Source organism: Ochotona curzoniae, unplaced genomic scaffold (genome assembly GCF_017591425.1).
Source record: "Ochotona curzoniae isolate NIBS_2020 unplaced genomic scaffold, NIBS_Ocur_1.0 contig_605, whole genome shotgun sequence".
Classification (NCBI taxonomy): domain Eukaryota; kingdom Metazoa; phylum Chordata; class Mammalia; order Lagomorpha; family Ochotonidae; genus Ochotona; species Ochotona curzoniae.
Genome location: NW_024466491.1, coordinates 4,648,709 through 4,674,076, shown reverse-complemented (window position 1 = coordinate 4,674,076; position 25,368 = coordinate 4,648,709). Strand labels below are relative to the sequence as shown.

Below are 25,368 nucleotides of genomic sequence, written 5' to 3'. Positions count from 1 at the left end.
CAAAAGCAGGGAGCAGGATTCAAAGGATATCATCCAGGACATGAACCAGCATCCAGATAGGATTTCTAGGTGGCACGCAGAGGCTTAGCCTAAACACGAGGGTGCCAACCCCATGCGTTCCCAGGTGAGACGCATATCATCTAGAACGAGGCCTCTTCCCCCTACACAAGCTGTCCCAGATGTGACTGGCTTTTCCATCCATTCACCCACCCTCACCAGTGGACTCCTCAGTGGGGGCATATTTGGGCCTGTCGTGAAATTGGCGTTAGATATCCAAGCAGAGAATGGGAGAAGCAGCTGATTGCCGGTAGGAACAAAGACGACCAGATGTGCATTCAGAGTGAAGCTCAGCCCTCTGCACATGCAACCTTACACCAGCAGACCATAGCATCGCCAAGCCCCAAGATCTACTTTGCAGAATTGTGCAAGGTTCCTGGACTAGGACCGAGGCCCCAGCAGCTTGGATGTGTGCTGCGGAGAGGGGCGTCCTCACGCTGTGTGCTCAGGAGCTAGAGGGAGCCAGCGTGCACCTTTTCTGCCTTGTCATGCTAACACTTAGTCCCAATGCAAGGAGAGCCACAAGAATGAGCTCCTAACAGCCAAACCACCTCCCATGACATCAACTAATCTCCCACAGAGAGTAAAGTGTGACCATGACTGGGGCAGCCCTGGAGCCCCGAAGTCCCAAAAGCGGCCATGATGACCATCAGGATGGCCATGATGACCATCAGGATGGCCATGATGACCATCAGGATGGCCATGGTGACCATCAGGGTGGTCGCGATGACCATCACCTGGGTGTTTGGTCCCCAAGAATGTGATGACCACCAGGTTGGGCCTCTCCTCCATCTTAGCCCTTCTGTCCTGTGTGCAGCTTTCAGCCCAAGATCTTCCAGCACATGCTGGCCCTGATGTTTGCTGTCGAGGAGATCAACAGGAACCCCCACCTGCTGCCCAACCTCACTCTAGGATTTGATCTCTACAATGTCATGCTCAGCAATGAAAAGTTACTGAAGAATCCGCTGACGTGGCTGACAGGGCTGGACAGAGTCATCCCTAACTACACGTGCAGGAGAGAGGCCAAGGCTGTGGCGGTGCTAGCAGAGACCAGATTCTTAGTCCAGATGGGGATGCTGCTGGAACTGTACCGAATCCCACAGGTGAGGGATCCTGGGAAGGGGAGAGAACAGAAGCCATTCCATATTGACCAATTTTTCAGAACACTGGGTGGCATGGGATGGGGTATACACCTTGGTCACAGTGGGTGCTCTGAGCAGGAGCATGCAGGGTCCTTGCAGGCAGCACAGAGTGCAACTGAGAAGGAGCTAGGGGGCTTCTCTGACAAATGTTTCTTAAGGACGATAACCCAGAAATGTCTTGGGCAGACAGAAGGTGAAAACTGAAATCTCAGCTTCATCCCACTCCAGGTACCACAGCACCTGGTAATGAGAGGTGGTGTCTTCCAGCAGTGCCGTCACTCACATGTTGTACAATTTCCCCTCCCCAGCTCACATTTGGCCCTTTGGATCCTCTTCTGAGTGACAAAAGCCAGTTTCCCTCCGTCTATCAGATGCCCCTAAAGGACACTTCTCTGGCCCTCGCCATGGTCTCCTTGATGCTGCACTTCGGCTGGACGTGGGTGGGGCTGGTTGTCTCAGATCACCAGGAGAGTGTGGCGTTTCTGTCTGATCTGAGAGCACAGATGCAGGAGCATGGCCTCTGCCTGGCCTTTGTGGAGTTGGTCCAAGTCAAGCAGAACAAAATTCACTACGGAGATATGCAACAGCAAGCCCGCATCATGACATCAGCAGCAAATGTGGTTGTTCTGTTTGGTGACCCAACATCATTTTCGCGCCTGAACATTGAGCTGACGAAGACTCTGATAACGTGGAAGGTCTGGATCACCACCTCCCACTGGGACATTGCCACCAACTCCCGCTGGGACTATCCCACTAGTGAGCATAACTTTCTGATGCACTCCTTCCACGGGACTCTTATCTTCTCCCAGCAGCACAGAGAGATCTCTGGTTTCCGACACTTCCTGCGGACAGCAACCCCTTCCAAGTACCCAGAAGACATATTCCTTGCCCTGTTCTGGTCTCTGTATTTTCGCTGCTCACTTTCCGGTGCTGATTGCAAGACGCTTCAGGGCTGTCCCTCAAATGCCTCCCTCGAGTGGCTGACCTGGGAGAAATTTGACCTGACGATGAGCGATGGGAGCCACCACATCTACAACGCAGTGTACGCTGTGGCCCACTCTTTGCACAGGATGCTTCAGCACATGTCAGAGGAGCAGCCACCAGGACCAGGGGGGAAGGCCCTGATTCCCCACTGGCAGGTATGCTGTGCTTTGGCCTGAAAGGTGCTCCAGCTGACAGGCTTTCCTGGGGTGGTCCTGCATGTGGGACAATCCCCTTGCAGAAGACCCTGGTTCTAACCGACAAGTAAACCTGCAGGGATACAATAGGAGGTACAGGGACGCAGGGCTTTCCATCACTAGCCATGTACCATGGACCAAAGGGAAGGTGTTGGATCAGTACCAGGCCTGTGACACAAAGAGCTCAGCTTCCAGTCCACTCAGTGTTGATGTTATAGATATCTGGATTCAATCATGAGTTGCTCGTATTCGGCAGTCCAGGACTGAGCTCTGTCCATGTCCAGTGAATCTCAAGATTCTAGTGCCCAGGTGGCAGGAATGCCCATCCTAGCATCTGCTCCCGTTGGGTGGTCGAGCACTTCCTTCTGCCATCTGTGCCACACACAGGTGCATTGCGCAAGCAGGCCCAGGCAGAGAGTTCAGACTTGACAGTTGAGAAGTGTTGTACCTCCTGTCTGCTGCTGTGGGACGGGCCACGTCTCTGTCATTTTGTCTTTGTTTGACTGGGGACTGAGATGATTGGATGGGATTCTTCCCTTCCATGATGGTAGTTCCTCAGGAAGGCAGTGGTCCAAGACAGGGATGAACTGCTTGCATCTTGTGTCTTCACGTGGGGCCTCTTTAACACGGACAATGTGTTTCTTACCTCAGCTGCACTCCTTTCTCCAAAGCCTCCAATTTACCAGTCCTGCTGGTGAGCTTGTAAACTTGGACCAGAAGAGAAAGCCGGCTGCAACATATGACATTCTCAACTTCTGGAATTTTCCCCAAGGGCTTGGCCATAAGGTCAAAGTGGGACACTTCTCCCCCTACGACCCACCAGGCCAACGGTTGTCTCTCTCTGAGGAGCTGATCGAGTGGCCCACGGGGATCACACAGGTGAGTTCATCATGTAGCTCCCTTCATAAACTCTGGCACCATTAGGATGCAACACTTTGTCTCCTGGCATTGCAAATCCCACTCCCTCTTCCACTCAACTCTTTTCTCATGTTCACAACCTCTGAAGGTTGGAAAGCATAAGCAACTGTTCCCTGCACGTTTGCAATCTATTTCCTGGCCTCCAACATACACAACATGGCATACCCTCAGTGCGTCAGAATTCAGCTATGCAGAATTGAGATGTGTAGGTCTCCCAAACACTAAATCAGTCTCCTGGGAATGTTTTCCTGACCAGCCCCACCCGTGACCAACAGATGCATCATTTTCCACAGATCCCACGCTCAGTGTGCAGCCCCAGCTGTGGCCCTGGATTCAGGGTGACCACCCGGGAGGGAGCGCCCACCTGCTGTTTTGACTGCACCCGCTGTCCAGACAATGAGATTGCCAATGCGACCGGTAAGCTAATGTGTTTTTCATGAACAAGTTATACACCCATCTGCTGTCCTTGCATTTGCCCCAAAGAAATACAAAGAGTTGGAATACCACATCAGAATTCATCCCACCTTCAGAAAGTAATTGATTTACATATTCTGGAATAATCCTCCTAAAGTAGGAGTTCTCCACGCTGTAGTGTTCCTCTTGTGTTAGCAAGAACATGCAGAAGAGATAAATGACAGGAAGGCTGATGTGGGTGACATGGCGGGTGAAGCGTGGCATAAAATAAGAACAGAACAACACATATGGAAGGGGCAGACGGACCATCCGAGCACTGAGTGCACCTCACAAAGTAGATCAGTAGGGGCACACTCAGCAAAGACCCTCGAGACGGGAGTGAAGGTGAAGGACAGTGCAGAGACTCTAAGACAGATTCTAAGGAATGGTGTCAGGTGGATTCTTGTGCAGGACAAGCAATACTATGAAGCACCAGGACGATGGTTCATAAGGATACTGACTGTGTGTGTGCATGTGTGCATGTGTGTCTCTGTGGGTGCGTGTGTGTGTGCATGTGTGTGTGCCATCTGAGTCCGTCCATGCAGACCAGCACTAGTGGTGACTTTTACTTTACACAAGGGAAAGAATGCTCATTCTCTCAAGCCCACTCGAGATCGCAAAAATGGGTTACTCTTTGAGAAACGTTAGTGTAGTGTGATTGAATCCTGCCAGGCCGCTTCAGCAAAATAAAGTTTATATGTGCACATACACTTACCGCAAAATAAGCAAAAGCACCTTCAGATATGTCCGCATCCGTGCACACCCCAGAATTCAGCGTGGTCATCTCTGATTTAGTCATGCTAGTAATGACGTAAGTACAGGAAAACTGAATTGATACAATCAACACGTAACTGTGATTGAGGACCAAATGGCAGCAGAAGCCTCTCACGAACTTTACAAGAGAAGGGGCAGTTTTGAGTTCTAAATGAAGGCCATTGGCACAATGTCAATGGAAGCAGAGACGTCGATGCATAGAGTTAGAGACCGCACTGATGGAAGAGTGGCAAATATTACCTCTGCGACTGGACCTTCCACAGGAGGAACAAATCAACAGAAAAAAATAGCCAGCCGGAATTCACTGGAAGGCAAGTTGCTGGAGTGTGACCATTTTGAAATGATATTGCATTGAGAGGGCATCACTCAGGCTAATCCATGTGTTGGGAATTGCATTCAGTAGTGCCTGCATCCGTGATTGATTTTAAAAAGGGTCATTTCTACCTACAAGCTCTGAGGTGTCGGGAAGCAAAGCTTTGAGCTGAGGCACGTACAGCCTTGAGAGATGAGATGTCCCAGGTCACATTGATTCCGTGTTGAAAGTCTTGTGCCACTTGGTAACTTGATGGAGTCATGCACAAACGGGAGAGCAGAGACTGAAACCAGCGGAGTGACAACGCATCCCCAAGGCTGAGAACACGTGAATGTGGAAACGCAACAATAGGCTTCCAGGCGATTGACACGTAGAATGCGATTCCAGGACAAGGTCCAGTGTGTTCCGTGGAGCAAGCATGCTAAGGGAGGCTGGCCTGACCCCCTTCTGTTGGTCTGGAAGGCGACCAGTTCCCTTACTCGTAGCGGTGTTCAATCAGTGTTGAGCCCTTGCCTGTTGCAACGCAGCTCATCCATGGGGAGACGCTCTGCTTTGAAAGATGTATGGATTAACAGAAAGTGAATCAATTGCACATTATCAGCACTGCAAACTGACAATGCTTCCCGCCCTTATTCCCCACACAATCTCCTAGAGCATTTCTGCCCATACTTGTCCCTAAATCTCGTCAGGTATTTTCACAAACTGAAACTGAACTCCACCCCTCACCAGCCCATCCTATTAGAGTGGGGCCTTGGGTGTTTGGTTGAGTAGGCTGTGAGAGAGGGAGGGAAGTATGCTGTTCAGGTAAGGGAGGAGGAGGCTGCCTGCTCATGCCACACATGTGGATGAAACAAGAGTGCATGGCATACATAGGACCATGGGAGCCGCGAGCGCCAGGACTTCCCTTCCGAATTGGAAGAAATTATGAGCAGAGAATTCACAGGGTGAGTAACAAGAAAGTTCAGAGTCTAATTATCAACCAGCAAGAACTGAATCAGCAGGCCTCATGGAATTCAGTGTGCTCATCAGCATGCAGGCTACCTAGGGGCATAAAGGGATGGTGTTTCCCACACAGTTTTGCAAGTGGGCATTACTATTTGCCACTCCTTCCTAATCCTTCTATGCAATGCCCCGTCTCCAACAACAGCTAGGACCTGTTCACCCGAATGGGCTCAGGGAGGGGCCTGTGAACCATAGAGAACTAACTGGAAGTGGGCTGAAGGCATCTCTCCTTTTCTCTCCAGATACGGAGCACTGTGTGACCTGTCCTGACCACCAGTATGCCAATGCAGAGCATGACCGATGCCTGGACAAGCGAGTGAGCTTCCTGGCTGCTGAAGGTCCCCTGGGGATGGCCCTGGCCTGCACGGCTCTGTCCCTCTCTGTCCTCACTGCTGCCATGCTTGGGCTCTTTGTGAAGCACAGAGACACGCCCATCGTCAAGGCCAATAACCGCACCCTCAGCTACATCCTGCTCATCTCACTCCTCCTCTGCTTCCTCTGCTCCTTCCTCTTCATTGGCCGTCCCAACACAGCCACCTGCCTCCTAAGACAAATCACGTTTGCCCTGGTGTTCACAATGGCTGTCTCTGCCGTGCTGGCCAAAACCATCACTGTGGTTCTGGCCTTCAAGGCCATGAAGCCTGGAAGGACCATGAGGCGATTGCTGGTGTCAGGAGCCCCAAACGCTGTCATTCCCATCTGCTTCCTCATCCAACTGACTCTCTGTGCCATCTGGCTGGCAACATCTCCTCCCTTTGTGGACACAGATGCACACTCTGAGCATGGACACATCATCCTCTTGTGCAACGAGGGCTCCATCACTGCCTTCTACTGTGTGCTGGGCTTCCTGGGCTCGTTGGCCCTGGGCAGCTTCACTGTGGCTTTCCTTGCCAGGAAGCTGCCTGACACCTTCAATGAAGCCAAGTTCCTGACGTTCAGCATGCTGGTGTTCTGCAGCGTGTGGGTGACCTTCCTGCCTGTGTACCAGAGCACCAAGGGGAAGGTCATGGTGGCCGTGGAGGTCTTCTCCATCTTGGTCTCCAGTGCGGGTCTCCTGGGCTGCATCTTTGTCCCCAAGTGCTACGTCATTCTCCTACGCCCCGAGAAGAACTCTCTGAAAGCATTCAGGAATACTCGTTGTAAGAACAACTCCTGAGGCTGTCTCACACTTTTAGGATTGTAAACCGTAGCTGACACAACTGTGCCTCTGCTTCCTCATGCTATAGACTGAGGTGCCTCTAGCGCGTTAGTGGTCATGTCTGTCCCTCTTTTGAAAAGCAGTTCAGTGTCGCAGTGTTCCCAGCCAGGCATTCACAGATAGAAACACATCACTCTGCAGGCTAGACAATCCTCAGCCCTTTTTATTGCCTTCTGCCTTCTTTACTCCTCATGAAAAGCACTCATTATTTTTATCTTAATAAAATACATGAGCTCTCACTTCTCCCTGTTCTTTGATATTCAAGTGAAGTTTTGAGTCCCTGTGGTTCTTCTGGATGTAATATTTGTCATAATTAACATACACATATAGCATATTGTCTGCAAACTCCTTTAAAAAGAAATGCCGTTATCACACTTTACTAATATTCTGATTGCCAAGCACCAAATTTCATTACAAATGTTACAGTTCTAAAAGCACAGACTATTGTATGTTTTCATTCTGTTTATATTTATTTTAGATTCAGCATTTCTTTGGCCTACACTACCCTTAGGAGAACATTTCCCTATTCAGGTGACATCAACGATAATAACAACTCTTGGGTCATTTTAAGCTGCAGAAATTAAGACGTTGACAACCCAGACTGCGTTGTGTAAGTGTCACCTGTATCTAGTTGTGAAAAGTTTTCTTGTCCCTTAAGCTGTCACACTTGTTGTGCTTTTGTCACTCGGCCACTGCTCCTTTTTCCATGCTGTGATTTTAACTGTACCAAGTGTTTCCTGTCAGGGACACCCAGCGCTGTGTGACCAACAAGGTTGGCCTTCTTTCCTTTCGCGTCCCTAGTGTCGTTGTGTCTTTATTCCTCAGGGTACAGTTGCATCACTCTCACAGTCTTTTGGGATTTGTTCTGATCTTTAACTCAACATTGTATTTCCACCCAGGACCAATTTGGAGGCACCCTCACAGCACCAGTGAAGTGTTAGCCTGTATCTCTTTCCTTTTCTCATTTTCAAAGATTATTGTTCTATTCTTTTTAGCTAAAATCTTTGCAATCTAAGTCTTTACCTCTGCAGTGTCAATAGGCCATTGCTTTCCTAAAGTAAAATAGTTTTATTTATTTTTTTTTTCATTGCATTCCATTTCGTTCCATAGCGATGATTTCTGGCGCTATTTCAGATAACAAGACCACAAGTACATCACCAAATGCATTTGGGAGGAATTCATCTCATAGGACTAGATACCTTTAAAAAAAAAATAGGAAAGAAAAATGGTGTCAAACGGAGAGTGTGATGGAAAAGGGATGAGGAAGGAGACATGAGGCGGTAGAAGGCTGGTTCCTAAGCCGCAGAGTCGAAAGGTTAGGGTTCTGTTGCACAGGAGGCTGAGTGCAAACAATGATAAAGTACTGAGCGTTTTGACTCTTAACAGACAACAGAATAGAATTTTGCATGCTTTCACCACAAAGAATTAGTCCGTGTTTAAGGATGCAGCGATACCTTCTTGGACTGATTCAATATATACAATGTGCACAGGCAGCCCTACAAAAGGCACAGTACTGCTCTTTTTAATAACAGCGAACTAACACTAAAATACAAAGAATCCATAAAATGGAATACGCTGCAAGAGGCTCCTGCTGTGGGCAATGAGCTCGGGGCATTTCGCTTTCAGAAACAGCACCCTGGTCCTCCTCCTCCTCTGAGTCCATTCCGCATCGCTCGCCACATCCTCCTGATCCTTGCTGTCCCCCGACATGTTCCCTTGCGGTCTCCGTGTCCCCGCTGACTCCGTGTGGATCAGCTCCCCACAAGGTCCACAGTTCCACAGCTCACCTGTGGTTCTTGGTCTCTGAACTGGAATGGTGTTTTCTGGTCCCAGCTGGACACCTGTTAGATAACAGCACTCTTCACGCTACTTTCCATCCATAGCTTTGGGTTCCTCGTGGGGATGCAGGAGATGTTTCTTTGTAACATGGAGGCTTATTGAGTGGAACACAGTCAGAAATATACATCACTCAAGTGCGCCAAAACTCTAAATCAAAGAGTGTGACAGGTGCACGAATTTTGCAGCCAGTGCTGTGTGTGCAGGAAGGCTCACTCAGTGCATGAAAAACCCAAATGGGCTCAGGTCAATAATAAGTTGGAGAAACCATTTTTTGTCAGCAGAGTACAAATTGCAGCACTTGACGTTGTGAGTCATGATTCTTGGAAAATCATTCGTGATGTCTCTTTTGTGCAGGCATGTCAAACAATGGCACCAGGCAATGAAACACAGCCATCAGGATTCCTTCTCCTGGGACTCTCAGAGGACCCAGCCCTGCAGCCTCTCATCTTCGGGATCTTCCTCTGCATGTTCCTGGTCACTGTCAGTGGGAACCTGCTCATCGTCCTGGCCATCCTCTCTGACCCACACCTCCACACACCCATGTACTTCTTCCTCGCCAACCTGTCCATGGTGGACATCTGCTTCACCTCCACCACCGTCCCCAAGATGCTGGTGAACATCCAGACGCAGAGCAGAGCCATCAGCTACGTGGGCTGCATCACACAGATGTTCTTCTACTTGGTTTTTGTGGAGTTGGACAGCTTTCTTCTGGTTGCGATGGCCTATGACCGGTTTGTAGCCATCTGTCACCCCCTGCACTACACGGTCATCATGCACGCCCAGCTCTGTGTGCAGCTGGTTCTGGTGTGCTGGACCATCAGTGTCTTGCATGCCTTGTTGCAAAGCTTCATGGTGCTGCAGCTGAGCTTCTGCACACACCTGAAAATCCCCCAGTTCTTCTGTGAACTGAATCAGGTGGTCCACAGCGCCTGTTCTGATACTTTCCTTAATGACCTCATGATCTATATTGTATCTGTGCTGCTGGGAGGAGGTCCCGTGGCTGGGATCCTCTACTCTTACTGCAAGATCGTGTCCTCCATCCGGGCCATCTCCTCAGCTCTGGGCAAGTATAAAGCCTTTTCCACCTGTGCCTCTCACCTCTCTGTCGTCTCCTTATTTTATGGCACAGGACTAGGTGTGTACCTTAGCTCTGCCATTACCCAAAACCCACAGTCCACTGCCATTGCCTCGGTGATGTACACCGTGGTCACCCCCATGCTGAACCCCTTCATCTACAGCCTGAGGAATAAGGACATAAAGACGGTTCTGAAAAGATCTCTAGCAGAGAAACCATAAATGGACAATTCATTGCTTCGGGTCTGAAGAAATACCAGTGATTTCAAACCGAAAATTCTGAGACAGAAATTCTTATTCTTGCATCCAGTAGTGAATGTAGAATTTTGTCCTTTGCTTATTTGCTCGTGTTTCCTGTGAGCTCTCAGCCTCGCAAACAGTTTCGGCCACTCACTTCCTGAGCTTTCTGTTGTCTGTGATCTCACAGCTTTGACCCTTCGGTAATTTCTATTTGGTAATTTCTATTTCTAAATTTTTAACCTTGTAAAAAATCATAAGATGCCATGGCATCTTAGAAATAATTTTCCTACCTGACATACTTTAATCAGAATAACATTTTTTGCACGTTTACTGGGGAAAAAAATTGTCATGCATTTTACTACTCCAACAGATAGAATACGTGCTGCAGCTCCAGCCATTTGCAAAACTGGTATTCTACAAATCCATTGTTTTTCTCTTCTCTGTTGTTCCCCCGTGTGTCACCCCCATGTTAATGCCTCTGCTCTGCTCAGTGATGTGTGCAGTATAACCTCCCGCTGGACTTCATCTCCACTCTCAGGGTCCTGTTTCTACTTCTACTCCAGGGAACGAGGAATATCTACTCCATCATTTTTTTTTTTTTTTCTTACGCAGCTAGGACTGTCTTCTCTGTAATATTTGTATATGAATGGGGAACAGGTGAGTGGTTCCTAGGCAACCGAAAGTAGGCCACAAAGAGATGGCTTGGTACCATCTGGATGACACCAGAAGACAGGACGCTAAAGGAAAGAAGGCCAACCTTGTTGGTCACACAGCGCTGGGTGGCACTGACAGGAAATACTTGGTACAGTTAAAATCACAGCATGGAAAAAGGAGCAGTGGCCAAGTGACAAAAGCACAAAAAGTGTGACAGCTTAAGGGACAAGAAAACTTTTCACAACTAGATACAGGTGACGCTTACACAACGCAGTCTGGGTTGTCAACGTCTTAATTTCTGCAGCTTAAAATGACCCAAGAGTTGTTATTATCGTTGATGTCACCTGAATAGGGAAATGTTCTCCTAAGGGTAGTGTAGGCCAAAGAAATGCTGAATCTAAAATAAATATAAACAGAATGAAAACATACAATAGTCTGTGCTTTTAGAACTGTAACATTTGTAATGAAATTTGGTGCTTGGCAACCAGAATATTAGTAAAGTGTGATAACGGCATTTCTTTTTAAAGGAGTTTGCAGACAATATGCTATATGTGTATATGTTAATTATGACAAATATTACATCCAGAAGAACCACAGGGACTCAAAACTTCACTTGAATATCAAAGAACAGGGAGAAGTGAGAGCTCATGTATTTTATTAAGATAAAAATAATGAGTGCTTTTCATGAGGAATGAGGAAGGCAGAAGGCAATAAAAAGGGCTGAGGATTGTCTAGCCTGCAGAGTGATGTGTTTCTATCTCTGAATGCCTGGCTGGGAACACTGCGACACTGAACTGCTTTTCAAAAGAGGGACAGACATGATCACTAACGCGCTAAAGGCACCTCAGTCTATAGCATGAGGAAGCAGAGGCACAGTTGTGTCAGCTACGGTTTACAATCCTAAAAGTGTGAGACAGCCTCAGGAGTTGTTCTTACAACGAGTATTCCTGAATGCTTTCAGAGAGTTCTTCTCGGGGTGTAGGAGAATGACGTAGCACTTGGGGACAAAGATGCAGCCCAGGAGACCCGCACTGGAGACCAAGATGGAGAAGACCTCCACGGCCACCATGACCTTCCCCTTGGTGCTCTGGTACACAGGCAGGAAGGTCACCCACACGCTGCAGAACACCAGCATGCTGAACGTCAGGAACTTGGCTTCATTGAAGGTGTCAGGCAGCTTCCTGGCAAGGAAAGCCACAGTGAAGCTGCCCAGGGCCAACGAGCCCAGGAAGCCCAGCACACAGTAGAAGGCAGTGATGGAGCCCTCGTTGCACAAGAGGATGATGTGCCCATGCTCAGAGTGTGCATCTGCGTCCACAAAGGGAGGAGATGTTGCCAGCCAGATGGCACAGAGAGTCAGTTGGATGAGGAAGCAGATGGGAATGACAGCGTTTGGGGCTCCTGACACCAGCAATCGCCTCATGGTCCTTCCAGGCTTCATGGCCTTGAAGGCCAGAACCACAGTGATGGTTTTGGCCAGCACGGCAGAGACAGCCATTGTGAACACCAGGGCAAACGTGATTTGTCTTAGGAGGCAGGTGGCTGTGTTGGGACGGCCAATGAAGAGGAAGGAGCAGAGGAAGCAGAGGAGGAGTGAGATGAGCAGGATGTAGCTGAGGGTGCGGTTATTGGCCTTGACGATGGGCGTGTCTCTGTGCTTCACAAAGAGCCCAAGCATGGCAGCAGTGAGGACAGAGAGGGACAGAGCCGTGCAGGCCAGGGCCATCCCCAGGGGACCTTCAGCAGCCAGGAAGCTCACTCGCTTGTCCAGGCATCGGTCATGCTCTGCATTGGCATACTGGTGGTCAGGACAGGTCACACAGTGCTCCGTATCTGGAGAGAAAAGGAGAGATGCCTTCAGCCCACTTCCAGTTAGTTCTCTATGGTTCACAGGCCCCTCCCTGAGCCCATTCGGGTGAACAGGTCCTAGCTGTTGTTGGAGACGGGGCATTGCATAGAAGGATTAGGAAGGAGTGGCAAATAGTAATGCCCACTTGCAAAACTGTGTGGGAAACACCACCCCTTTATGCCCCTAGGTAGCCTGCATGCTGATGAGCACACTGAATTCCATGAGGCCTGCTGATTCAGTTCTTGCTGGTTGATAATTAGACTCTGAACTTTCTCGTTACTCACCCTGTGAATTCTCTGCTCATAATTTCTTCCAATTCGGAAGGGAAGTCCTGGCGCTCGCGGCTCCCATGGTCCTATGTATGCCATGCACTCTTGTTTCATCCACATGTGTGGCATGAGCAGGCAGCCTCCTCCTCCCTTACCTGAACAGCATACTTCCCTCCCTCTCTCACAGCCTACTCAACCAAACACCCGAGGCCCCACTCTAATAGGATGGGCTGGTGAGGGGTGGAGTCCAGTTTCAGTTTGTGAAAATACCTGATGAGATTTAGGGACAAGTATGGGCAGAAATGCTCTAGGAGATTGTGTGGGGAATAAGGGCGGGAAGCATTGTCAGTTTGCAGTGCTGATAATGTGCAATTGATTCACTTTCTGTTAATCCATACATCTTTCAAAGCAGAGCGTCTCCCCATGGATGAGCTGCGTTGCAACAGGCAAGGGCTCAACACTGATTGAACACCGCTACGAGTAAGGGAACTGGTCGCCTTCCAGACCAACAGAAGGGGGTCAGGCCAGCCTCCCTTAGCATGCTTGCTCCACGGAACACACTGGACCTTGTCCTGGAATCGCATTCTACGTGTCAATCGCCTGGAAGCCTATTGTTGCGTTTCCACATTCACGTGTTCTCAGCCTTGGGGATGCGTTGTCACTCCGCTGGTTTCAGTCTCTGCTCTCCCGTCTGTGCATGACTCCATCAAGTTACCAAGTGGCACAAGACTTTCAACACGGAATCAATGTGACTTGGGACATCTCATCTCTCAAGGCTGTACGTGCCTCAGCTCAAAGCTTTGCTTCCCGACACCTCAGAGCTTGTAGGTAGAAATGACCCTTTTTAAAATCAATCATGGATGCAGGCACTACTGAATGCAATTCCCAACACATGGATTAGCCTGAGTGATGCCCTCTCAATGCAATATCATTTCAAAATGGTCACACTCCAGCAACCTCCCTTCCAGTGAATTCCGGCTGGCTATTTTTTTCTGTTGATTTGTTCCTCCTGTGGAAGGTCCAGTCGCAGAGGTAATATTTGCCACTCTTCCATCAGTGCGGTCTCTAACTCTAGCATCGACATCTCTGCTTCCATTGACATTGTGCCAATGGCCTTCATTTAGAACTCAAAACTGCCCCTTCTCTTGTAAAGTTCGTGAGAGGCTTCTGCTGCCATTTGGTCCTCAATCACAGATACGTGCTGATTGTATCAATTCAGTTTTCCTGTACTTACGTCATTACTAGCATGACTAAATCAGAGATGACCACGCTGAATTCTGGGGTGTGCACGGATGCGGACATATCTGAAGGTGCTTTTGCTTATTTTGGGGTGTGTGTGCACATATTTTGGAAGAGTGCCTCACAAACTTCATTTTGCTGAAGCGGCCTGGCAGGATTCAATCACACTACACTAACGTTTCTCAAAGAGTAACCCATTTTTGCGATCTCGAGTGGGCTTGAGAGAATGAGCATTCTTTCCCTTGTATAAAGTAAAAGTCACCTCTAGTGTTGGTCTGCACGGACGGACACAGATGGTATACACACACACATGCACACACACGCACACACACAACACGCACACTTACGCGCACACACACACATGCAAACAAACGCACACACAACACGTACACACACACGCACCCACAGAGACACACACGCACACACGCATACACACACACCACAGTCAGTATCCTTATGAACCATCGTCCTGGTGCTTCATAATATTGCTTGTCCTGCACAAGAATCCACCTGACACCATTCCTTAGAATCTGTCTTAGAGTCTCTGCACTGTCCTTCACCTTCACTCCCGTCTCGAGGGTCTTTGCTGAGTGTGCCCCTACTGATCTACTTTGTGAGGTGCACTCAGTGCTCGGATGGTCCGTCTGCCCCTTCCATATGTGTTGTTCTGTTCTTATTTTATGCGATGCTTCACCCGCCATGTCACCCACATCAGCCTTCCTGTCATTTATCTCTTCTGCATGTTCTTGCTAACACAAGAGGAACACTACAGCGTGGAGAACTCCTACTTTAGGAGGATTATTCCAGAATATGTAAATCAATTACTTTCTGAAGGTGGGAAGAATTCTGACGTGGTATTCCAACTCTTTGTATTTCTTTGGGGCAAATGCAAGGACAGCAGATGGGTGTATAACTTGTTCATGAAAAACACATTAGCTTACCGGTCGCATTGGCAATCTCATTGTCTGGACAGCGGGTGCAGTCAAAACAGCATGTGGGCGCTCCCTCCCGGGTGGTCACCCTGAATCCAGGGCCACAGCTGGGGCTGCACACTGAGCGTGGGATCTGTGGAAAATGATGCATCTGTTGGTCACGGGTGGGGCTGGTCAGGAAAACATTCCCAGGAGACTGATTTAGTGTTTGGGAGACCTACACATCTCAATTCTGCATAGCTAAATTCTGACGCACTGAGGGTATGCCATGTTGTGTATGTTGGAGGCCAGGAAATAGATTGCAAACGTGCAGGGAACAGTTGCTTATGCTTTCCAACCTTCAGAGGTTGTGAACATGAGAAAAGAGTTGAGTGGAAGAGGGAGTGGGATTTGCAATGCCAGGAGACAAAGTGTTGCATCCTAATGGTGCCAGAGATAATGAAGGGAGCCACATGATGAACTCACCTGTGTGATCCCCGTGGGCCACTCGATCAGCTCCTCAGAGAGAGACAACCGTTGGCCTGGTGGGTCGTAGGGGGAGAAGTGTCCCACTTTGACCTTATGGCCAAGCCCTTGGGGAAAATTCCAGAAGTTGAGAATGTCATATGTTGCAGCCGGCTTTCTCTTCTGGTCCAAGTTTACAAGCTCACCAGCAGGACTGGTAAATTGGAGGCTTTGGAGAAAGGAGTGCAGCTGAGGTAAGAAACACATTGTCCGTGTTAAAGAGGCCCCACGTGAAGACACAAGATGCAAGCAGTTCATCCCTGTCTTGGACCACTGCCTCCCTGAGGAACTACCATCATAGAAGGGAAGAATCCCATCCAATCATCTCAGTCCCCAGTCAAACAAAGACAAAATGACAGAGACGTGGCCCGTCCCACAGCAGCAGACGGGAGGTTCAACACTTCTCAACTGTCAAGTCTGAACTCTCTGCCTGGGCCTGCTTGCGCAATGCACCTGTGTGTGGCACGGATAGCAGAAGGAAGTGCTCGACCACCCAACGGGAGCAGATGCTAGGATGGGCATTCCTGCCACCTGGGCACTAGAATCTTGAGATTCACTGGACATGGACAGAGCTCAGTCCCGGACTGCCGAATACGAGCAACTCATGATTGAATCCAGATATCTATAACATCAACACTGAGTTGACTACAAACTGAGCTCTTTGTGTCACAGGCCTGGTACTGATCCAACACCTTCCCTTTGGTCCATGGTACATGGCTAGTGATGGAAAGCCCTGCGTCCCTGTACCTCCTATTGTATCCCTGCAGGTTTACTTGTCAGTTAGAACCAGGGTCTTCTGCAAGGGGATTGTCCCACATGCAGGACCACCCCAGGAAAGCCTGTCAGCTGCAGCACCTGTCAGGCCAAAGCACAGCATACCTGCCAGTGGGGAATCAGGGCCTTCCCCCCTGGCCCTGGTGGCTGCTCCTCTGACATGTGCTGAAGCATCCTGTGCAAAGAGTGGGCCACAGCGTACACTGCGTTGTAGATGTGGTGGCTCCCATCGCTCATCGTCAGGTCAAATTTCTCCCAGGTCAGCCACTCGAGGGAGGCATTTGAGGGACAGCCCTGAAGCGTCTTGCAATCAGCACTGGAAAGTGAGCAGCGAAAATACAGAGACCAGAACAGGGCAAGGAATATGTCTTCTGGGTACTTGGAAGGGGTTGCTGTCCGCAGGAAGTGTCGGAAACCAGAGATCTCTCTGTGCTGCTGGGAGAAGATGAGAGTCCCGTGGAAGGAGTGCATCAGAAAGTTATGCTCACTAATGGGATAGTCCCAGCGGGAGTTGGTGGCAATGTCCCAGTGGGAGGTGGTGATCCAGACCTTCCACGTTATCAGAGTCTTCGTCAGCTCAATGTTCAGGCGCGAAAATGATGCTGGGTCACCGAAAAGAACAACCACATTTGCTGCTGATGTCATGATGCGGGCTTGCTGTTGCATATCTCCGTAGAGAATTGAGTTCTGCTTGACTTGGACCAACTCCACAAAGGCCAGGCAGAGGCCATGCTCCTGCATCTGTGCTCTCAGATCAGACAGAAATGCTGCACCCTCCTGGTGATCTGAGACAACCAGCCCTACCCATGTCCAGCTGAAGTGCAGCATCAAGGAGACCATGGCGAGGGCCAGAGAAGTGTCCTTTAGGGGCATCTGATAGACGGAGGGAAACTGGCTTTTGTCGCTCAGAAGATGGTCCCGAGGGCCAAATGTGAGCTGGGGAGGGGAAATTGTACAACATGTGAGTGACGGCACTGCTGGAAGACACCACCTCTCATTACCAGGTGCTGTGGTACCTGGAGTGGGATGAAGCTGAAATTTCAGTTTTCACCTTCTGTCTGCCCAAGACATTTCTGGGTTATCGTCCTTAAGAAACATTTGTCAGAGAAGCCCCCTAGCTCCTTCTCAATTGGGCTCTGTGCTACCTGAGAAGATCCTGGGGATCTTGCCCACTCCTGCTCAGAGCACCCACTGTGACCAAGGTGTATACCCCATCCCATGCCACCCAGTGTTCTGAAAAATTCGTCAAAATGGAATGGCTTCTGTTCTCTCCCCTTCCCAAGCACCCTCACCTGTGGGATTCGGTACAGTTCCAGCAGCATCCCCATCTGGACTAAGAATCTGGTCTCTGCTAGCACCGCCACAGCCTTGGCCTCTCTCCTGCACGTGTAGTTAGGGATGACTCTGTCCAGCCCTGTCAGCCACGTCAGCGGATTCTTCAGTATCCTCATGTCACTGAGCATGACATTGTAGAGATCAAATCCTAGAGTGAGGTTGGGCAGCAGGTGGGGGTTCCTGTTGATCTCCTCGACAGCAAACATCAGGGCCAGCATGTGCTGGAAGTTCTTGGGCTGAAAGCTGCACACAGGACAGAAGGGCTAAGATGGAGGAGAGGCCCACCCTGGTGGTCATCACATTCTTGGGGACAAAACACCCAGGTGATGGTCACCATGGCCACCCTGATTGTCATCACGACCACCGTGATGGTCACCAGGGCCATCCTGATGGTCATCATGGCCATCCTGATTGTCATCATGGCCATCCTGATTGTCATCATGACCGCTTCTGGGACTTCGGGGCTCCAGGGCTGCCCCAGTCATGGTCACACATTACTCTCTGTGGGAGATTAGTTGATGTCATGGGAGGTGGTTTGGCTGTTAGGAGCTCATTCTTGTGGCTCTCCTTGCATTGGGACTAAGTGTTTGCATGACAAGGCAGAAAAGGTGCACGCTGGCTCCCTCTAGCTCCTGAGCACACAGCGTGAGGACGCCCCTCTCCGCAGCACACATCCAAGCTGCTGGGGCCTCGGTCCTAGTCCAGGAACCTTGCACAATTCTGCAAAGTAGATCTTGGGGCTTGGCGATGCTATGGTCTGCTGGTGTAAGGTTGCATGTGCAGAGGGCTGAGCTTCACTCTGAATGCACATCTGGTCTTCTTTGTTCCTACCGGCAATCAGCTGCTTCTCCCATTCTCTGCTTGGATATCTAACGCCAATTACACGACAGGCCCAAATATGCCCCCACTGAGGAGTCCACTGGTGAGGGTGGGTGAATGGATGGAAAAGCCAGTCACATCTGGGACAGCTTGTGTAGGGGGAAGAGGCCTCGTTCTAGATGATATGCGTCTCACCTGGGAACGCATGGGGTTGGCACCCTCGTGTTTAGGCTAAGCCTCTGCGTGCCACCTAGAAATCCTATCTGGACGCTGGTTCATGTCCTGGATGATATCCTTTGAATCCTGCTCCCTGCTTTTGCCCTGGAAGGCAGCAGTGGTTTCAGGCTCAAGCCCTTGCGACCCTGTACGCACTTGCAAAATGTGAAAGAAGCTCATGGCTTCCAGCTTGGCATCAGCTTAACCCTGGGCCAGGCTCAGACTCTGCTCCAGAATTCACCTTCCCAGTGGCCTCAGCGAACAGTGCAAGTGGCTTGGCCCCTGACACCCACGTGGGAGAGCTGACTTGTCCCCTGGCTCATGGCTTTTCCCTGCACAGTCCCCACATCTGCAGGGATCTGGAGGGTGAGCCACAGATGAGAGAGCATTCTGGACTCTCGCTCTGTCTGACTTTCACACAAAGAGAGAACATGATAGTCTGTGCGTTCAAGGACAACTGCTAGGAACTTCCTTCACAATGTGGCTGGCACAGCTATTCATATGAACACAGTTTGTTCTCAATCACTTATTTGATTGGACCACATAGCATCTCCACACAGACAGACACCTGCTTTGCTGAAGCATCAGGCCATGGAGCAGGTTAAACACACATGGTGTGCACATCTGGCCTAGGTATGCCCGAGGGGCAGCTTTCTAGACACCTGTCCACACACATTTGAGACCTATGCAGGGTCCCCCATCTTAGACTCCCTGTCTCTGCCACAGACGGGAAGAAGCAATGTCAGGGTCAGGGCATAGTCAGCCCCAGATGCAGTTCCTGTGACTTGTGTTGTCTCATGGGGAACCTCTCCTTCCCCTGCTGGGCAGAGGCTCCTGGTGTTGACAACAGAAGCAAGGGCATGGGAGGGCTGGGAAGGTTGTTCTGAAAATGTCCAGGCAGGCGTGCACGTGGGCTCTGCAAGCCTGCCTGGGGAGGCTGCGAAGGCAGTAACTATCAACAGGCTCCCGGATAAGAAAAAGCCCTGGGTCCTCCCACAAGTGCACGGGCCCTAGCATGTAAGAATCCAAATACCCTCTTGGCTTCCTGCCCTGACATGTTGTAGAACAGCAGAGCCATCCGGGCGAGAGCAGAAGGTGAATGGGCATCCTGAACACACTGAAGCCCTGTCCCAATGCTGGATTCGCCACAGCACCTGGAGCCTCATCGGGACAAACGCATCTGGGAACAGGCAACTCAGAGGGAGTAGCGCACTCAAGGATGTTTTGTGCAGTATGTTGTGTGAGATTTGTTCTTTTGCATTATAATAAATCTATGACAGTATCTATTGGCTCTGAGTCTACTTTTCACACCATAATGGAGGACTCGGTACTTCTGCCTCGAAAATAAATGTAAGTTTCTATTAGCTATACCAATAGCACAAATAGGAAGCAGGAACCTGAGCCATCCCACAGGGCTGGATATAGAGACATCTCACTTATCTTTGCTGTTAGAAAATGGCATCAAAACCTGGGTGTTCCTAGTTCAGATCCCACACACAACAGAGCCCGAGCCGCATTGGGCATTGGTTAATCGGTGGAGGAGTGTGCAGGGCAGCCCGTGACTGCCGGCCAGGAAGGACACCTTCCCAGAGCACGTTGTGAGGAGACTCAGTGTCCCTGTGCCCGAGATGACCCTGTGTCAGGGAGAATTCTGCTGTCCACCCTGAGTGCACATGGCCTGGGGAGGGGGTTTCAGGAGGTGGTGCAGTGTTCAGCACCCACTCTTCCCCATGAAGGAAGGTCCCCGCATTCCTCCCTCCATTAACACAGCTCGGTGTTTTGGCTGGCAGAGGTGGACAGGTCTCCTGCGGCCAGAAACACATCGGCTGCTCCCTCAGACTGTCAAACCCTCCTCTTGGGGAAAGGTTGCCCAAGCCGTGCCGCTGTGAAAGGTGAGGGTCACGGCCATTTCTTACTCATTTGACTCATTGTTCCTGAGTGTGTTGGGCTCTCCGTGGCTCTGAGTTCACTCACAACAGTGCACCCATTGTTTCCCAGGGCAAAGAGATGGCAGGGGCTGTGAGCACACCAGCCAGCACCAACATCCCCAACTCCCAGGTCTGCTCCCAGCCAGCACCCGAGCAAACAGCTTTTGTTCCCCAGTCAAGGTAACCCCGAGCGAGTTCTTCAGTATGTAGCGCTGAGTAGAAACGTGGTGCATCCTGCGTGGAGGAGCTAGGTGACTAAGAACATGTGGTGCCAAGGCAGAGCTGGGAGAGCCCTGGGCTGAGGTCCTTGGAGTGCAGCGGCCAGGAAGCCTAACCAGCATCGCTGTCCCTCCTGGACCACGCAGAACTGTTTACTCAACACCTCAGAGACATGGACCAAGGGGCACTGTATTCATGAGACCCCAGCTGAGGTCACCACGCCTCGGAGCAGGAGGCTGGGCATAGCCCACGCAGGCACACCTAGTGCGTTGATCTCACCACCTGCAGGGACCTGACAGGTACCACTGGGACCTCCGAGGGGAAAAAAAAGGAAAAGACTCAATGGATGCTTACCTTCTGAAATGGAGGCGGTCTTCATGCTGGGTGGGGAGCCTGGATATAGAGTATAAACAGACGGGCAAGAAAGCAGTGAGCAACACGTCTCCATCCTTGGAATCACGGCGGTCGTTGACATCAAAGCAGACGGGGTCTTGCGGCTGGCACACAGCGCAGTGAAGCTGCAGGATGAGAAGGAGCAACAGCAGAGGAAGCATCTGGGATTTTGTGCAGCAAAGTGCCAAGAGGCAGGGCCGGGGAACAGGCAGGGGCAGGCAGGTGCATGCGTACAGCCTGTGTGTGCGTGTGCGTATGCGTGTGTGTCTGAGTGTGTGTGGCCTGTGGACTGCAGGGCCACTCTAATACTCTTGCAGCTGACAGCTCACCAACTCCCTGGAGGAATGAAGAGCCTCCTGGCCCTGGAGCCATGCGGGTGAGGGCTCCTATCCAGGTGAAAAACGCAAGGTTGAAAACATGTTTTGCTTGTCATTCTCACCAGCCGCAGGTGCCATCATGTCATCCAACTCCATGGACAGCAAGACCCAAGCAGGAGTTCCCGTGAGATGTGGGCAGAGACCTTATCAAGGAACCACTTTGATACCCAAAGGCCACAAAAAGGGTGGAATGAGATCCTGCAGGAACATTCTTGCTTGAAATCCCCCTAAGGCCAGAGGAAGAGGAGAAACCAACTTTACAATTGCACAATTTTACCTGGTGAACAGTCCCATCTCTCATGATTCCTGAGTGCAGAAATACAAGTACATCTATTGTCAGTTAGCACATGAGCACAAATCACGGTGGGTTTGTTGTTGTTGTTGTAGTTCATGTATTATTGGAAAGGCAGATTTACGGAGAGGTGAGAAAGAGAAACAGATCTTCCTTCTGCAGCCACTCCTCAGGAGGCCCCAGCGAAGGGATATGTGGAAAAGGGCCACAAACATGAAGTTTTCTGAGAGAATTCTAGAATGTTGGACAAATGTTTTCAAATTTCACATCCTACAATTAAATGTCAGACAGCTTTAAGAAGGATATTTTTGTCCCAGTGTGTCCTTTCTGTAAATACGCTTTCCCAATAAAAACATAAGTGAATGTTTTTAAGACAAAAATTAATTTTAGGTACTTTTTGGCACTGGCCCCACGCCACGGTGGGACATCCACATTAAATCGTAAAAAGAAAGGGAAATACAGTTGTTCCAGGACATTCCACAGCTCAAAGGTTTTGTCGCCCCTTGTCTGGCCTTACAGGGAACGTGCTGACACAGTACACTAGTGTGTCTCTGAAGCAGCAGAGGTCGGGACACGTGGTTGGCACCTGCACCCACGTGGGAGACCTGCAAGGAGCTCCTTGCCCCTGACTTCAATCAGCCCAGCTCCAGCTCTTGCAGCCATTTCGGGAATCTACCAACGGGTGGAAGATCTCTCTGTATCTCTCCCTCTGTTGGTACTCCAGTTCCAACGGGCATAAAGCAGTGGCTGAATCCCTTGGGTCCCTCCTGCTGTCCATGTGGAAATGTAGGAGGAATGCTGGCATGCTGGTGACAGCCTGTTTGCAACTGAGCTGCTGTGTTCATTTGCTAACTAGTAAGCAGCAAATTCTCTGCCTCTTTATCTCTGTCTTCCTGAATTGTTGTGGGTGCCCCTGCCTTAAAAGTATATAAATATTTAAAATTGAATTCAGCCAGAACAACAATAGCAGCAACAACAAAAAAATCCAGCTCAAGCAAGTGATAAATCATCGACATTCTAATTACCTTTGTTTGATCATGTCAGTCATCACCCTGTACCCACATATTGTGTCAATAAGAACTAACATATGAATAAGTGCACCTGTTCCAACGCGCAGACATCCCATAATGCTAACTAGCAACATCTCTGATTATGTGACATAAACTGGTGCTTACTGGCGGAAGGGCCGTGAGTTTCACATCAAGGAAACAGCTTGGTCCACACAGGTGGGACTTCTTCCCTCTGAGACTCAAGAGAACGCTTCAACTCCAGAAAGGTCTAGTGCTGCGAGATTGGGCCGCTGGGAGGTAGGACAGCTCAGAGAGAAGGAATCCTTTCAGCTGGCTTCTCTCCTGCTCTCCTGGGAACAGAGACTCAGCAAGAAGGTCTCTTCTTTCCCAGGCTGGCGTCTCCAAGGAAATCAGGTGATCGGAGTCCGCGACCCCAAGAGGGAGATGAGCCTAGTGAGCAGAGATGGGGGACATAAATTCACCCTCTGTTACCAGCCTGCACAGATGCCACGCCAACCTGGATGGGGCGAGTCCGTTGCTCTGGGAATCCTGGTCTGACCCCCAACTCATGCTTTGCCCTGCTCCTGGGGAGTGAGGAGTAGAGGGAGACTGACCCCCCATTCTCCATCACCAGCCTCCAGGGAGGAATCGCACCTCCACACGGAGGCCCTCCTCCTGGAGAACCCACCCAGGTGAGCCTTGGAACGTTGTCGGTGCTGCAGGGGAGCAGCGGGCGGGCGGGCAGGGGGGAATGATAGCTAAGAGCATTGAACCGGGGCCACCTGATGCTTGAACCAGTCACCCAGTCAACACTGCTTCCTCACCGGGTTAATCGGACTGTTGGTCTGTGGTCTGGAGGAAAAAGATACATATATACACAGGGTTCTTGGTTTCCAATGCACTGATTACAGAGCACGGATTGAGCGTCAGGAAGTGCTTCCGATTAGGTACGCAGATCTCCTGCAGTTAGGGGTACAGGGGGAAGAACAGGATGGAAGTGGTGAGGATGCAGAGTCGATGGAGGTATTTTATCACTTGTTTTGATTTTTGGGGGGAAGAGACAGATGTAGACACAAGGAGAGAGTTCCCTTATGCTGGTGCATGTCTCCAGTGCTTGTACAACAAGGAAGGCTAATTCAAGCCAAACGGGATCCCAGAGTTCCGGGCACACAGTGAATGCGACCCCACTAATTCGATCAGCACCGATTGCCTCCCAGAACAGAGCTGGGAGAGAACCATGGAGGTCCTGAATGGAAACTGTTCTCACAGACACGAACAGTTTCCTAAATAGAATCCTGCACAAAATATGGAAACCCATGTTCAAAGTGATAAATTTAAAAAAAGTAGCAGTCACCTTAATGTGTTTTAAAAACTGTTTTGCTATTTTTCCCTTAGCTGGTAGTCAATCTCAGTCAAATGGAACCAGGCAATGAAACACAGCCATCAGAATTCCTTCTCCTGGGATTCTCAGAGGACCCAGCCCTGCAGCCTCTCATCTTCGGGATCTTCCTCTCCATGTTCCTGGTCACTGTCAGTGGGAACCTGCTCATCGTCCTGGCCATCCTCTCTGACCCACACCTCCACACGCCCATGTACTTCTTCCTCGCCAACCTGTCCATGGTGGACATCTGCTTCACCTCCACCACCGTCCCCAAGATGCTGGTGAACATCCAGACGCAGAGCAGAGCCATCAGCTACGCGGGCTGCATCACACAGATGTTCTTCTTCATGCTATTTGCAGAGCTGGACAACTTTATTCTGACCGTGATGGCCTATGACCGCTTTGTGGCCATCTGTCACCCCCTGCACTACACGGTCATCATGAGCCCCCGGCTCTGTGTGCAGCTCCTTCTGGTGTCCTGTGTCATCAGTTTCTTGCATGCTTTGTTGCAAAGCTTCATGGTGCTGCGGCTGAGCTTCTGCACACACTTGGAGATTCCTCACTTCTTCTGTGAGTTGGATGAGGTGGTCCATGCTGCGTGCTCTGACACCTTTATGAATGACATGCTCATCTATTTTACAGTTATGCTGCTGGGAGGAGGTCCCCTCACCGCGATCCTTTATTCCTACTCTAAGATCTTCTCCTCTATCCGTGTAATTTCTTCTGCTGGGGGAAAGTATAAAGCCTTTTCCACCTGTGCCTCCCACCTTTCCGTTGTCTCCTTATTCTATTGCACAGGATTAGGTGTGTACTTTAGTTATCCTAGTGCCCAAAACTCACAGTCCAACGCGAGGGCCTCGGTGATGTACACCGTGGTCACCCCCATGCTGAACCCCTTCATCTACAGCCTGAGGAACACAGACATAAAGAAGGCCCTAAAGAGATTTGGGGGAGGGAAAATGGCAAGTGGGACATTGATTATGGGCTGA

General features: G+C 50.1%; 4 protein-coding genes across 4 annotated transcripts; 3 read left to right on the top strand and 1 right to left on the bottom strand.

The window, feature by feature from the left end:
• Positions 1 to 696: 696 nt before the first annotated feature.
• On the top strand, positions 697 to 6,993 carry LOC121163016 (vomeronasal type-2 receptor 116-like). The gene is made up of 6 exons (XM_040990244.1): positions 697 to 831; positions 882 to 1,160; positions 1,508 to 2,338; positions 3,029 to 3,256; positions 3,589 to 3,712; positions 6,080 to 6,993. The coding sequence occupies exons 1-6, from the start codon at positions 697 to 699 to the stop codon at positions 6,991 to 6,993; spliced, it is 2,511 nt and encodes an 836-aa protein (XP_040846178.1).
• Positions 6,994 to 9,240: 2,247 nt separating this feature from the next.
• LOC121163015 (putative olfactory receptor 7A2) lies at positions 9,241 to 10,170 on the top strand. Its single transcript, XM_040990243.1, has one exon. The coding sequence runs from the start codon at positions 9,241 to 9,243 to the stop codon at positions 10,168 to 10,170; it is 930 nt and encodes a 309-aa protein (XP_040846177.1).
• A 1,591-nt stretch (positions 10,171 to 11,761) lies between these two features.
• Positions 11,762 to 18,171, bottom strand: LOC121163014 (vomeronasal type-2 receptor 116-like). Its single transcript, XM_040990242.1, has 6 exons — positions 18,079 to 18,171; positions 17,702 to 17,980; positions 16,515 to 17,345; positions 15,597 to 15,824; positions 15,141 to 15,264; positions 11,762 to 12,675 (listed from the first exon to the last, which is right to left on the bottom strand). The coding sequence occupies exons 1-6, from the start codon at positions 18,169 to 18,171 to the stop codon at positions 11,762 to 11,764; spliced, it is 2,469 nt and encodes an 822-aa protein (XP_040846176.1).
• A 6,342-nt stretch (positions 18,172 to 24,513) lies between these two features.
• On the top strand, positions 24,514 to 25,368 carry LOC121163013 (olfactory receptor-like protein OLF4). The gene is made up of 2 exons (XM_040990241.1): positions 24,514 to 24,865; positions 25,151 to 25,368. Exons 1-2 carry the CDS (start codon positions 24,514 to 24,516, stop codon positions 25,366 to 25,368), a joined length of 570 nt encoding a protein of 189 aa, XP_040846175.1.

Bases quoted from the DNA above. Each gene is read 5' to 3' on its own strand.
- LOC121163013 (XM_040990241.1), top strand. From the start codon at position 24,514: ATGTTCCTGGTCACTGTCAGTGGGAACCTGCTCATCGTCCTGGCCATC. The intron at 24,866-25,150 runs TCAGTTTCTTGC...CCTCCCACCTTT, and splicing joins CCTTCTGGTGTCCTGTGTCA to CCGTTGTCTCCTTATTCTAT.
- LOC121163015 (XM_040990243.1), top strand. From the start codon at position 9,241: ATGGCACCAGGCAATGAAACACAGCCATCAGGATTCCTTCTCCTGGGA.
- LOC121163016 (XM_040990244.1), top strand. From the start codon at position 697: ATGATGACCATCAGGATGGCCATGATGACCATCAGGATGGCCATGATG. The intron at 832-881 runs GTTGGGCCTCTC...TGCAGCTTTCAG, and splicing joins AAGAATGTGATGACCACCAG to CCCAAGATCTTCCAGCACAT. The intron at 2,339-3,028 runs GTATGCTGTGCT...TTCTTACCTCAG, and splicing joins CCCTGATTCCCCACTGGCAG to CTGCACTCCTTTCTCCAAAG.
- LOC121163014 (XM_040990242.1), bottom strand. From the start codon at position 18,171: ATGGCCATGATGACAATCAGGATGGCCATGATGACCATCAGGATGGCC. The intron at 17,981-18,078 runs GTGACCATCACC...TGCAGCTTTCAG, and splicing joins TGACAATCAGGGTGGCCATG to CCCAAGAACTTCCAGCACAT. The intron at 17,346-17,701 runs GTGAGGGTGCTT...TCCCCTCCCCAG, and splicing joins AACTGTACCGAATCCCACAG to CTCACATTTGGCCCTCGGGA.